General features: G+C 49.6%; 1 protein-coding gene across 10 annotated transcripts in view; it reads right to left on the bottom strand.

Annotated features, from left to right (window-relative positions):
- The window catches only part of RAPGEF2 (Rap guanine nucleotide exchange factor 2), a 246,659-nt gene extending 241,400 nt beyond the window's left edge, over positions 1-5,259 (bottom strand). For 5 of the 10 annotated variants that reach the window (XM_073576703.1, XM_073576731.1, XM_073576738.1 and 2 more), the window contains exon 1: positions 4,882-5,257. In XM_073576703.1, coding sequence (XP_073432804.1) covers positions 4,882-5,106 — 225 coding nt within the window. In that variant the 5' untranslated portion in view covers positions 5,107-5,257. Of the gene's footprint in view, positions 1-4,881 lie in introns of all 10 variants that reach the window. The other 5 variants (XM_073576748.1, XM_073576778.1, XM_073576754.1 and 2 more) reach the window with 3 other exon arrangements.
- Between the last annotated feature and the right edge of the window lie 9,263 nt (positions 5,260-14,522).

Genomic DNA, 14,522 nt, shown 5'->3' with positions numbered 1-14,522 from the left:
TATACAACCAATGGATGACTAACGTAAGGGAGTGTAGAAGAGTTTTCCTGGGGGTTGATTATTTCAGTTATCTGGACCGTGCACTTCACCTGCAGATCATACATCTTCATATTCTGCGGACACACGCTCGGATATCGGATCCAGATACATACACAGTATTCTCTGTACCAACAAGTTGTCCATTCATGAACTGTCAGAAAAGTGCCATATATAACATACAGAACGTTTCCATAGCACATCACCTGCAGATATTACATCTTCATATTCTGCGGACACACGCTTGGATATCAGATCCAGAGCGTATACATACTGTACATAGTATTCTCTGTACCAATATGTCTATTCCTGAGCAGTCAGAAAAGTGCCATCCACGTACATAGAACATACAGAACGTTCCAAGTGTTCAGCATCATATTAGTATCATACACGTCCTTCCTGGCTATGGGAAAACAAAGCATTTTACAAATGAACATGGCTAAAGCACCAGAATGAATGAATGGTGGCTTTGTCCTTTCTTCATCCCTACATCCAAGCAGTACTTTTCCTTCAGCTGAACTCCGGCAAGAGCACCATCGCTGAAAGAATTACTGGCAAGTAAGAGTTTCCCTTCCCGGGAGGATTACGGCTACAGGCCACGCTTAACAAAACAAAGAAACAGGAAAAAGCGCTCTATATGGAATCTAATAAGGAATCCACAGTCTATAGGTGGATTAATCGGCAGGTTAGAGGGTCATGGCACCCTTCTCACCCAGAATATAGGTTTACAGCAGAGAAATGACCCTTGATGTATTGAAGGCAAAGTCAAAATCCATTCTAGCCCATGGCTACTGAAAAGTATCATGAGGCTACTGAATTCTGCAGCATAATCTACTAGGACTCAATGAGCACAGCGGACAGTACACAGCGTGGGTGACCGCCCCTTGGGGTACGTTCTTCATGCAGAACCCACTCTTACTGAGGTGTAAGGAGTGGTGGTCGGGGTTCAGGGAGAGGAGTAGTCATTTTATTGATTAGTGATCCCATCTAGAGCCCCGTTTAGTACCGCACAATGGGGGCATGTTTGCAGAGGTTCACATTAGTAATGATCTTGCAGGTGCTGTCTGGCATAAACAGCGAGGAAACGGTGAGGAAATTTCCACCCTTTGTTATGGTAAGAGAACTGAATCATTTCCGGACAGGTCTATGCCCACACATTCTCTTTGTGTTCAGCAGTGACTGACTTCCTGCGTGACAGGGGCACGTATCCTGGCACTGGCCACGGCGGGGGCACGTATCCAGGCACCGCACATTACGGGGGAATGTATCCACGCGGTGCACAGGACAAGGGCACATATCCCGGCGCCGCACACGACGGGCACACTGCACACGATGGGGGCACATATCCATGCGCCGCACAGGGGCACATATCCCGGCGCCGCATACGATGGGGGCACGCATCCCGGAGCTGCCCACGACGGGGGCATGCTGCACATGATGGGGGCACGCATCCCGGAGCTGCCCACTATGGGGGCACACTACACATGACGGGGGCACGTATCCCGGCGGCGCCAAAACCTGTATTTTATGAAACTAAAGAATATACAGCAGATCATACAGATGAGAACTAGATAAATAGCAGCTGCTTATTGATAAGGGGCATAACTATGGGTCTGCTGTATTCCTAGTCACTAGATAACCCCTTTAAAAATATGACAGGTAGACAATATTCCTTGTACTTGAAGACAACTATTGAGCAGCCATGAGAAATGTAAACTAGCTACTGAGTTTTAGTGGCTCAAGACAATCCCCATGCGAAGGTCCACAACTACATTAGATGAGAGCCAAGATGCAGTACATGAGAATGGCCACTGCACAGTGTATGGCGCTGTGGTGTTCTGGGACCCTGTGACAACAGGTGTCAGGTGAACAGTGGGGTCTAACAGTTCTAAGACCTCGTTTCTGACGGCGCATTATCCTTGCACTGCCGAGAACGACGGCAGCTTATGTGCCCCGAGCAATGTATACTAGAGGACTCTGTGAACATCATCACTGATCATTCAGTGTTGACGGTCAGTCCTTGTAAACGGACCCCAAGAATAAGGCCCCAAGATCTCAGTCCAGGACCACCTCTGTGTGTGTGTGTATAGTATAGGACAAATCTACAGAGATGACTGTCCACAATCCCTCTACAACAGACAGAAGCGCCTTTTGGGTTATCTGAGCATTTTTCTGACAGTTTTAGCCACCGATGTTTTGTAGGGTTTTCTTATGGTTTTTGTGTCATCATTTACTGTGATTTTTTCTCATTTCATTACATTAAAAAAAAAGCTAGCTGTTTTTTTTTTTTTCTTTAAAGTAAAAGCAATGACAACACGCTCCAAAATGCGTCCGGACGGGTTTTGAGCTTTCCCATTGACTTGTACTGTAAAGTACAGAGGGTCTTCAGAGCAGAACACAATGGGGGGGACAGGTCAGTGCTTTTCACCGCTGGTCTTTATAGAAGGCTGAAGGGGGTAACAGGCGATCAGACGCCTGGTCTTGTGCACAGCGAGCCGTTCATGCTATTGAGGGTTTTCATTGCTGCGCACATATTCAGTCTCTTATTAGTCCTTTTAACCCCTTCAGCATTCGGAAACCTTGAAGCAGTTAAAAGAAATAACATGTTCATTCTTCGGGCAACTCACCACTAGAGAGGAAAATGCAAATAAGAGTCGTCAGCTACAAGAAGCCACAGCAAAATCGTCCGAGCAGTCGCTTCTGGCCAAAGACCGCCAGCGATTTCCAATAACTTGGTGGCTCTATAGACAAAAAAAGCCATTGTGTGCACATATTCTATGGCCCCGATTCATCAACAGCCACGATGGTCTCGCCTTTGATGTAGAGGCGTGAACGAATCAGACAAGTGGTGAGCGTCCCCGTCCGCCACACCAGAAGTCTTACTCCAGTTCTGAATGGAGTAAGGAAGGCCACAGCTAGCCATGACCTAGATGAGTTGGGAGGTCATATTTCCTAAGCGCCACCGGGAGAAACTGATGTGAATAGTTGCAAAATGTTTGCACAATTTGGAGTTTCGCAAACATTTTGTGACTTTTCAAAGCAATTTATATCAAAATTAGGAAAAATTGCTTTGATGAACCAGGTCCTATATGCCTGAGTGTATGCGAGACTGGCTGGCATCTCACCCACTTAGCTAGGTACTGTATCACACACGTAAACCCGCAATGTGTGAGACGTGGGTGCACTAAGGATACGAGCATCAAGTACTAAGATACCAAGACGCTTTGGGCACATACTATATTGGTGCGCCCCCAACTGTATCCGGGGGCACCCAGAGGGGTTTATGTAATATAAATCACATGAATCTACAGGGAAATACTTGTGTGATGCCATCACTGACACTTTATAAACATATTTCCCAAAGAAGTCCGGTACGTAGAGTAGAAGGCCATTATAAAGCGGCAGATGACCATGTTTGGGCCCACCCGACACTGTATGGGCTGCAGCACCGCGTAGGGCTGATATGGGACAAGGCTTTGTACAGAACTAAAGAACCCAAGTCTCGCTCAAGCACAGTGCAGACTTGTGCCAGACCTGTCTCTATAGTGAAACAAGTGCCCCCTAAATACGGAGGCTCCCCATGCACGTGGTACCTCATTATAGGGAGCCACAGTCGGCCCAATAGAAGCAGTACCTGCTGGTTTCATGCCTCAGCATCCTGAGGCTACAGCAGATAAAGTGGCGTGTAATGAGGCTTCCGCACTGTGGAGAGGTCGTGTCATTGGCAGACAGGCCCTTAGGTGAAGAAATACAGATCTTTTTGTATCCAAAATGGGTGTGACAAATTGTAGATTAATGCAAAGGCGGCAGAAAAAGCCCCGAGACAAGAGCGTTCAGCTGTCACAGCGCAGAGCGGGCACGGCATGGCACTCCGGGGTCCTACTCACAATAAGGCCATGTACAGCAGGAAACTATACGGCAGCACCCAGCCAAACCATACAGAGGCAAAGTAAATATGCCACCCCGAGACTGGCGATTCTTCCCCACACAGAGCCGGGCATTGTACTGCGGTGCCCACACTGGCGGTGACTGACATCATTACCGACCTGTCTGTCAGGAATGGGCGCGATGTTGTTACAGAGGAGACGACTGACAATGACTTGTTGTTGGCGAACGTGTGACTACTCCTTACAAGCCTCCGTGGCATTCACAGCACTGCTGATGCCCATCACCTCAGGTACATTCACCACGTATGTGGGTGAAGTGAGGGCAGATTTCCAAACTGAACACAATGCTACGGTGTTTCATCAAGGGGCAGCTGTGCCACCGGCAGGAGGGGTGTGGTGGTCACCAATGTCACATGTGGCCTGTCAGTGGGTTCAACATGCCGTCGCCACTAAAACCATCCCTCCTGTATGGCAGAGGAGGTGGCACCAGCTCCAGTGACCGTGTGGGGTGTCTGGGGTCCTCATACCAAGCTATACCCAGATATACCCCGGGACCACCACATGTGCCAGTGAGGCTTACCCAAGCACAAGGGTGCCCAAGTATCAGTATGTCGTGTTTGACAAATGCAGAACCGATTTATGGGCTCCTAATGCCAGGGTAGAGGTGGCACACATGGCACCACACAGCGCGTAGTGCTAAGGTATGGGCCAATCATGCCATTTTCTGTGCCAGCACACAGCGATACACTATGGTACTTTCCGACGCCTGGGCCAATCATGGGTCCCATCACATGCATGCAGTGATCTCCTGCCATGTCTAGCTCTAGTGTGAGTGCCCACTCAGTCCCGGAGGGGGAGAAACTTGTCAGAAGTTCCGGGGGCACAGCACCAGTGGGGGGGGCACAGCACCAGTGGGGGGCACAGCACCAGTGGGGGGCACAGCACCGGCAGGACGTACCTGGGCGCTCCTGTCAGCCGGGGGCTTCATCACTGCTTGTCTGAAACTGTTGTCCACATAGGACGCCATGTTGTGGTCCGGGCGCCCCGGCTCAGCGGCTCTGCTCCCGGGCTGAGACCCCCGGCGGCGGCTCCGTCCTGTCCGCACAAGAGGAAAATCCAACTGAGAGGCGGCCGCCAAGAGAAGAGCACGGAAACTAATCCGAGAGTTGTGAGAGCCGGTCATACACAGCGGCGCCGGCACAAGCCCCCCACAGACACACACAGGGGGCTCAGCATTGCAGCCATGGTGAGAGGGGCACTCAGGAGCATCACACAGGGCAGGAAGAGGGTGTGGCAGTAAGATGGGAGCCCTCCTCGTCCTGCCCCTTCCTGTCCTCCTTACGCGGCTCCTTGTGGCTCCCTACTGCCACCTAGCGCGTCTCCGCAGCGCTGCCCAGCGTTCTTGTGGCACAGACAGACAGGCGGGCGGGGCGGCAGTGCCAGCCTCACGTGTGGCCGGCTCCTGTCAGCGCACTGTGCCGGCCCATTATCAGCAGCGTCTCTACTGGATGCCTGTGTAAGGCTATGTGCACACGGAGTTTTCTTGGTGTGCGGTTTTGCCCTGCCGTTGTAGGCTGTGTGCACATGGTGCGGATTCTGCTGTGTTTCCGCAGCGGTTTTGCCCCTGCGGAAACGCAGCAGTTCCACTGACAAAGTACAGTACAATGAAACTCTATGGGGTTTCAAAACCACTGTGCTCACGCTGCAGTTTTTTCCGCGGTTTACAATCTGCAGCATGTCAATTGTTTGGGCGTTGTCCGCAGCGGTTTCGTACCTTTACCATAGTAGAAATGTCAAACCGCAGGTCATTTTACCTGCGGTTCCACGCGGAAAAACCCACAGGTAATTCTGCACTGTGTGCACATAGCCTAACACCTCATAATGGCTGAGGTGTAAAACTGCAGCGTTTCTGCACCAAACAATTGACATGCTGCGGATTGTAAACTGGAAAAATCCACAGCATGTGCGCAGCGTTTTTTTCCCATTGAAAATAAAGGTACTGTACAGCGCAGAAGAATCTGCAGCGTTTCCGCAGAGCCAAAACCGCAGCGGAAACGCAGCAGATTTCACTACATGTGCACATACCCTAACAAACCCTCAGCTGGACGCAGCCAAAGTGCTGCGGCTCGTTTCCATACACTGACAGCAAGCACCCCGGGAAATCAGGAGGCGCTGACTATGGGGCAGAGCTGCTGCGCCCCCCATACTCCACTCATTGGGATTCATTTATAAGATACCAACACGCCTGCAGGGCCGTAACTACAACCGGGGCCCCAAACTGATGGTAAAAAATTGTATTTTAATACTTTAATTTCTCATAAAATACCCAGCTCCTTTATTATTTGAATTTAAAGTTAGTAAAAATAACGGAAAGATCCATGAAAGTGCAAGCGTAAATGTATTAGTTCGTTTATACTTTAAACGGGGAAACGCTATTTCGCTTAGTAACAGGAGCTCTATGGCAGACAGTAGACTGTTAGCTGATCGTGTGGTGTCGCGCTAGGCGGTGACTCAGCCAATAGTTCAGGCAGCGGCTGCGACGTGCACTGACACTGAGGTCTTATTTACCCCAACTGCTGAACTGCTCATTGGGCATTGCTCATCGGTCAGCGGCCTGTGTCGGATCGTCAGTGCAGTCTGTGTCGCATATAGTAGTTGTAGTGCGTGTCTAGGTAGATAGTATCTAGTATTACCATGTTTTCCGGCGTATAAGACGACCCCCAACTTTTCCAGTTAAAATATAGAGTTTGGAATATACTCGCCGTGTAAGACTACCCCTCTTCTATGGTATGATTCCCACTGTGAACCCCACACAGCCCTTCATACAGTATAATGGCCCCTACATCTCTTCACACTGTTTTATGGCCCCACACAGCCTTAAAGGGACACTGTCACCAGGATTTTGCCATCCCATCTGATAGCAGCATAATGTAGAGATAGAGACCAGGATTCCAGCGATGTGTCACTTACTGAGCTGCTTGCTGTAATTTTAATGTAATTACTGTTTTCCCTGCTTCCTATTTAGCAGTAAATAAATGTGCTGGACTATTTGATTAGTCCTACAATGTTAATCTCAAAGTGATTGAACAGTGATTTTATGAAAACTACACTGAGCAGCCCAGTAAGTGACACTGATGACAGTGTCCCTTTAAATCGCCCTCCATAAAGTATAAAGGCTTCCTCATAGTCCTTCAAGTATTATCATGTCCCCCACAGAGCCCTTCCAGTATTATAATGGCTTCCACATAGTATAATTGGCTCCGTATATTATAGTGCATCATCGATAGTCACCCATTATAATACACCATCATAGTGCTCCATATAGTATACTGCACCCCCATAGTCCTCCATATACTATAAACATGGAGAGGGGTGATGTGCCAGCATCGTGTGGAGGGGGGTGGAATATGGGGATTGGGATGTGCCAGCACCGTGAGGGGGTAGGTGACATGGAGAGGGGTTTGTGCCTGTGTCAAGATGGGGGGGTGGGGTAGGGGGAGTACAGGGGGTAAACGTTCCTGTCATTGTCACCCAGAGGACAGGAGACTCTCATTTCAATAATTTCCAGGAGCTCTGCCAGCTGTCAATGAATGGAAACCTGCACTGGCCTGGAGAGTCTCATAGCACAAGATTTGTAACAATATGTTAGTCTGGAGATCACAGAGAGTTGGCAAGGCAGGCACAGTGCACACTGTAACAAACTCTCAGCACTGAGAGGAGACAGTCTCAGCAGACACAAATATCTCTGTGACAAACTGTGAGAGCCCTGCCCCTCTCCAGTCTGCAGGTCTATACTGCTGCGAGGGGGAGGGGAGGAGGAAGTCTCCATAATCACACATTCCTCCCGGCTCCGGGTCATGCAGTATCTATCTTCTCAGTGAGTCATCTGCCTCTTGTTTTCAATAATCAGAGCTGTGTACAACCCCCACTCAGTCTCTCCTCACATCCGGGAGGGAGCAATAGTGACTGCTGTACCTGTGGTCGGGGGTTGTAGTATTTGATGTCTGGCACCTGCTGGGGGAGGCAGAAATATCAGCTCCAGTCTCTCTCCTCCTGGAGAGAGCGGCTGGACACAGTGTGTGTTGTATACAACAATGCATAGCAGGCTTCACCACGTTCCGCACAACCTCTAGTAATTGAAATGTTGAGGGGCCCCACTATGAAGTTTTGCCCCGGGGCCCCGAAGTTTATAGTTACGGCATTGCACGCCTGAAGGCCACGGGCACCTTCTAGGTGGGACTGGGGATGGATGAGACATCACTAATGATACACCCCCCACCCCCAGACATCACTAACGATACGCCCCCAGATATCACTAACGATACGCCCCCACCCCCAGACATCACTAACGATACGGAGCCCACACCCTGACATCACTAATGATACGCTCCCCCAGACATCACTAATGATACGCCCCCCCACCCCCAGATATCACTAACGATACGGAGCCCACACCCTGACATCACTAATGATACGCTCCCCCAGACATCACTAATGATACGCCCCCCCACCCCCAGACATCACTAACGATACGCCCCCAGATATCACTAACGATACGCCCCCACCCCCAGACATCACTAACGATACGGAGCCCACACCCTGACATCACTAATGATACGCTCCCACCCCCAGACATCACTAATGATACGCCCCCCCACCCCCAGATATCACTAACGATACGCCCCTACCCCCAGACATCACTAACGATATGGAGCCCATACCCAGATGTTTGGCGTCTGGTTTCTGCGTCTGCTCTGCAGGAATCCAGAGCCTCACATTCTGCGGTCTCCTGCTGTCTATCTGCTGCAGAGAAGATTACTTTGCAGCAGACCGCTCCAGAGATTAAGTTCCTCTATGCTCCTACTGGGCATGCTCAGGAGGCGATCTCCCATTGGAGATTGGGAGTCATGTGCCCAGGTCCTGCTCCAGATCTCATTGGTCCATCTCGGAGATCTGGAAGGTCCCGCACGGCTATAAAAAGCGCGCATGGCTGTTCCGCCATGTGCTAGTATAGACTATACTTGCTAGATGTGTGAATGGTGACGGATGCATGATTCTGGTGACTGACTTATTAAGAAACCCCTTCCCTCTGATATTACGCATGTGGATAGGGAATTAGTTTAGCAGTCAGCGCCAGTCAGTGGCAAGCCTTAGGCCACTGTGCACACCGCACCTCTACGCTAGCGTCCGACATTGCGCTTGCTTTCTAGCTTTGTCGTCGAGCGGCAGTGTCCTACGCCACGCTGCAGTTGCAGCCCTTCTTGGCGCTCGCAGTAGCGACGCCGCACACACGGTAGGTCTAGACGGACGCAGCTCCTCTGTCTTAGGTCCTGCTCCTGTGACCAGATACCGTGTGTGCATTTACCTGAGGCCTGTGTCACTAACAGGCTCAGCCTTTTGTATGTTTTTGTTGTGGTGCCTCTGTGTGTGAACAGAGCCCGCTCTGCGCACTCCGGGTGAAGTTGAACCCGTGCGCATTATACCGCCATATTGCTCGTCTGTCATTACCTAGCAGCGGTGTAACACCTACTGCACGGTGGACCCCGAGAAGCGAATGCACTTTTTTAGATATTTTTATTTAGTGCGTTCCGCCGTTCCTAACACCCAGACATCACTAATGATACGCCCCCCACCCCCCAGACATCACTAATGATACGCCCCCACCCCCAGACATCACTAATGATACGCCCCCCTCTCCCCAGACATCACTAATGATACGCCCCCACCCCCAGACATCACTAATGATACGCCCCCACCCCCAGACATCACTAATGATACGCCCCCACCCCCAGACATCACTAATGATACGCCCCCCCACCCCCAGACATCACTAATGATTTGGCCCCCACCCCCAGACATCACTAATGATACGCCCCCCACCCCCAGACATCACTAATGATACCCCCCCACCCCCAGACATCACTAATGATACACCCCCCACCCCCAGACATCACTAACGATATGCCCCCCACCCCCAGACAACACTAATGATACAGAGCCCACCCCCAGACATCACTAATGATACGCCCCCACCCCCAGACATCACTAACGATACGCCCCCCCATCACCAGACATCACTAACGATACGCCCCCCACCCCCAGACATCACTAATGATACGGAGCCCACCCCCAGGAATCACTGAGGGGTTAAGCTAATTTTCATGTAAATCGCCATCACCGAAGCACATTGGCAATATTTTCTTTTTTTTAATTAATAACGTATACATTAGGCAACAATGTAAGTTTAAATATCTGAGTTAACTTAAAAGTTGATACCAATGATGGATATATCAGGAACGCCCCCCACCCCCAGACAACACTAATGATACCCCCCCACCCCCAGACATCACTAACGATACGCCCCCCACCCCCAGACAACACTAATGATACGCCCCCCCACCCCCAGACATCACTAACGATACGCCCCCCACCCCCAGACATCACTAATGATACGGAGCCCACCCCCAGACATCACTAATGATACGCCCCCACTCCCAGACATCACTAATGATACGCTCCCACCCCCAGACATCACTAATGATACGCCTCCCCACCCCCAGACATCACTAACGATACGCCCCCCACCCCCAGACATCACTAACGATACGCCCCCCACCCCCAGACATCACTAACGATACGCCCCCTACCCCCGGACATCACTAATGATACACCCCCCACCCCCAGACATCACTAACGATTTGTGCCCCCACCCCCAGACATCACTAATGATACGGAGCCCACCCCCAGGAATCACTGAGGGGTTAAGCTAATTTTTATGTAAATCGCCATCACCGAAGCACATTGGCAATATTTTCTTTTTTTTAATTAATAACGTATACATTAGGCAACAATGTAAGTTTAAATATCTGAGTTAACTTAAAAGTTGATACCAATGATGGATATATCAGGAACAAAGTCAAAGGAAACCTTTTTGATAATTTTGGAATGGGAATTTGAAATCTCATCAATGGCACTTGCTTGTTGAATATTTATTTTTAAATGTCTTTTTCTCATATTTTCAAATCTAGAATTCATCTGTCAGTTCTCCACCAGCTTTCCAGAAATTAGTATTTCTAAGAAGCTGAGTGTCATAACAGAGGGCCGCATATCAAGGCAGATGGGTAGAGCTGGCCTTAGGCTCAAAAACCAGCTGAGACATTTCCTTTGTGAAGGCCAGAAGGTCACAGTGTCCATCCCTGCTGTGTAAGGCAAAACACGAGGAAACAAGTGCCGCTAACTAGTTACTTCTGCTTATAACGAGCTTCTGAGAAGTGAAATCCGTGCACATAAATATGCACGCACGCACACAGAATGGGCTCACAGGTGTATTTCTAGACCTGTAATCCTGCCGCTAGTAATCCATCCCTCCACCGAACACAATAAGATCTACTTGTCACAAGCACTTAACTTCCATCGTAATACCTTCCGTAGCCCCTTATGTCATGTGACAGTTCTCACCATGTGCGGCCCATAACAGTGTAAACGGGCGTGCAAGTGTGTGGTGCCCCTGAGGCTCAGTCGCCACTGAGGTACTGCACCTCCTCCTGAGGTGTGGTGCCCCACCATCCAGGTAAGGTGGAAACACCTGACCACGCACCAACACCTGCACCCCACACCACAAAGTAGTGTAGGAAAGCACCTTCGGCGTCTCCCTGCTTGGAGTGTAGCACAGCACCCCTTGGTGGCTCCCTGCTTGGAACACGAAACGTGCTGGGAGGTGGGTGGAGTTTAGTTTGCACCAAAAGAGCGGGAAGAGTTGAGTCAGTCAGTCAGTCTTTCATTCAGTCAGCGAGTGAGGATGTAGAAGGACAGAGAGTGAGAAAGAGAGAAGATCCCCGGGAGAGGGATGGAAGAAGGAAGTGCTGCAGCAGGCCACAGTGGTCTGGGTCTGCTGGGACAGGAAAGAGACAGAGAAAGGAAGCTTGATTCTCCATTGGGAAGAAGGATTAGCACGGAACGTGAGGAGAATAAGAGAACAAGGACCAGGGTTAGAAGAGAACCCTTTTCAAGTTCTAAGCGCAAGGCCAGGGTCCGGTCCCCGAGGTTGTACGGATACTAATGGTCCTGCAGCAGACACCGGAGGAATAGAAGTAGTGACCGCTTTATTCCCACACAAGACTTGGGGGCACAACAGCAACATATTAGTGAGCCGGGACTTAATAGCAAGGAGTCCCCGAAGCAGGCTACAGCTGTCTGCCGTACAAGTAGAGTTCATAGGAACATCTAACAGGAGGAACTCCAGTGTAACTCAGTACTAGGAGTACTTCACTCAAAGGCGCTATAAGAGGAGACGTTCAGAAAAGGCACATATGTTGGCGGAGTGTTGGAAAGGAGTATTGCATCTGGCCTGGAGGTTGACTGAGTCCCAGACCCGGAGGACACGGCACGGAGGCGGGCACCTGTTTGTACAACAGACTGTGAGTAAAGCTTTGGAACTACATGCCCTGGTGTCCTCCACTTATTCCTGTGCCAACCTGCCCAGCACTGCTACATCCCTCGCGCCTGACACTACACCATCTAAGTGTAATTTCACCCACACTGCCCTAGGACTTCAGCCCTGCCTGTGGAGGGCTATAGCATCACTGCTGCACCACACCATCTGTCCCAGAGGATCTGTCTGCAGCGTCGGCTTACATCTCTATTGCCGAATACCACAGGTGGTGTCACGAATCACTTATAAACTTTCACTATCATAAGCACACTGAACATTCTCCTTTTACAATGGGTGCCCAGGGCCACGGGCCGGGTCCCAGCCACCGTGACATCTCCCATTGAAGCTCATCGGGCCCGATACCGAGTACCCCACAGCCCTGGGTGGGAGGGCGTCCCAGGTGCAACAGCGCAGACCATGACGAGACAGTGGTACTTAAACCAACAACTATCTGTCTGACTAAGGGTATGTGCACACGGTACAGATTCTTCTGCGGATCCGCAGCGTTTCTACAGCTGCGGGTCCGCAGCAGATTTAGGTGCGTTGTACAGTACCATTCTTTTCAATGGTAAACTGGAAAACGCTGTGCACATGCTGTGGATTTTTCCACGCGGTTTTGCTGCGGTTTACAATCCGCAGCATGTCAATTCTTTTGTGCAGAAACGCTGCGGTTTCACACCTCATCCATTATGAGGTGTGAAACCGCAGGGCAAAACCGCAGGCAAATCCGCAGATAAACCGCAGGACTGTAGCCCTGCGGATTTATCTGCAGATTTTACTACAAAATCCTCACCACCAAAAAACTCCATGTGCACATACCCTAACACATTCAAAAGGTGCTTATGGCACAATATCAGGGGATAATGCAAATGGTGAAAACGAAGCAAGTTATGCTACAAGGAAAATACAGCAATTCAGATAAACAAGATATTAGCACAATGCTAGTTACACACTGTCGTTCTATTATTATAATTAAATAGCAGTTATCGTGAATAATGTCGTAGTCCTAATAACGTAACCTAAAGGGCGTCCCCGTCACTACCCCATCACTCTCTAGTCAACAGAAGTGGTCACACAGGCACTAACAGAGGTCAACAATACTACCTATTATGCCGCAAGTCCCAGATTGATGAATCACTTGCCACACCTGCCCCACTGACTACCTTAGTTCCCTGAAACACGGCTCGGTCCCCACTTTGTACTGTAAATTTACACTGGAAGTGACGACCCACTCGAACATCCCCCTGCTTTGACCGGGTCGTTTCTCTCTCGGCTCTGACCCTGCTCACTCTTGGATGTCCTGTTTCCCGCCTTATGCCTCCAATTCTGGTCATCTGATGCAATTCTCCCGATTCCTCACTCGGATCTGGTTTCTCGGTTCATCACTCAGATCTGGTCTCTCGGTTTTGTCACTGCTCTGATTCTGGTCATAGAATCATAGAATCGTAGAGTTGGAAGGGACCTCCTGGGCCATCTGGTCCAACCCCCTGCTCAAAGCAGGATTCGCTAAATCATCCCAGTCAGATGTCTGTCCAGCCTCTGTTTGAAGACTTCCATTGAAGGAGAACTCACCACTTCTCGTGGCAGCCTGTTCCACTCATTGATCACTCTAACTGTCAAAAAGTTTTTTCTAATATCTAATCTGTGTCTCCTCCCATTCAGTTTCATCCCATTGCTTCTAGTCTTTCCTTGTGCAAATGAGAATAAAGTTGATCCTTCTACAATGTGACAGCCCTTTAGATATTTGTAGACAGCAATTAAGTCTCCTCTCAGTCTTCTCTTTTGCAAACTAAACATTCCCAAATCCTGCAACCTTTCCTCATAAGACAGGGTTTGCAGACCGGTCACCATTCTGGTCGCTCTTTTCTGAACTTGCTCCAGTTTGTTGATGTCTTTTTTAAAATGTGGTGCCCAAAACTGGACACAATATTCCAGATGAGGTCTGACCAAAGAGGAGTAGAGGGAAACAATGACCTCACGTGATCTAGACTGTATGCTTCTGTTAATACATCCTAGAACTGCATTTGCCTTTTTTGCTGCTGCATCACACTGTTGACTCATATTCAGTCTGTGATCTATTAGTATACCCAAGTCTTTTTCACATGTGCTGTCACTTAGCCCTATTCCTCCCATTCTATATATGCTTTTTTCATTTTTATTGCCCAGAT

The sequence above is a fragment of the Dendrobates tinctorius genome, unplaced genomic scaffold, assembly GCF_039654945.1.
Source record: "Dendrobates tinctorius isolate UK_male_01 unplaced genomic scaffold, ASM3965494v1 ptg000008l, whole genome shotgun sequence".
NCBI classification, from domain to species: domain Eukaryota; kingdom Metazoa; phylum Chordata; class Amphibia; order Anura; family Dendrobatidae; genus Dendrobates; species Dendrobates tinctorius.
This window is presented reverse-complemented; position numbering and strand designations above follow the sequence as displayed.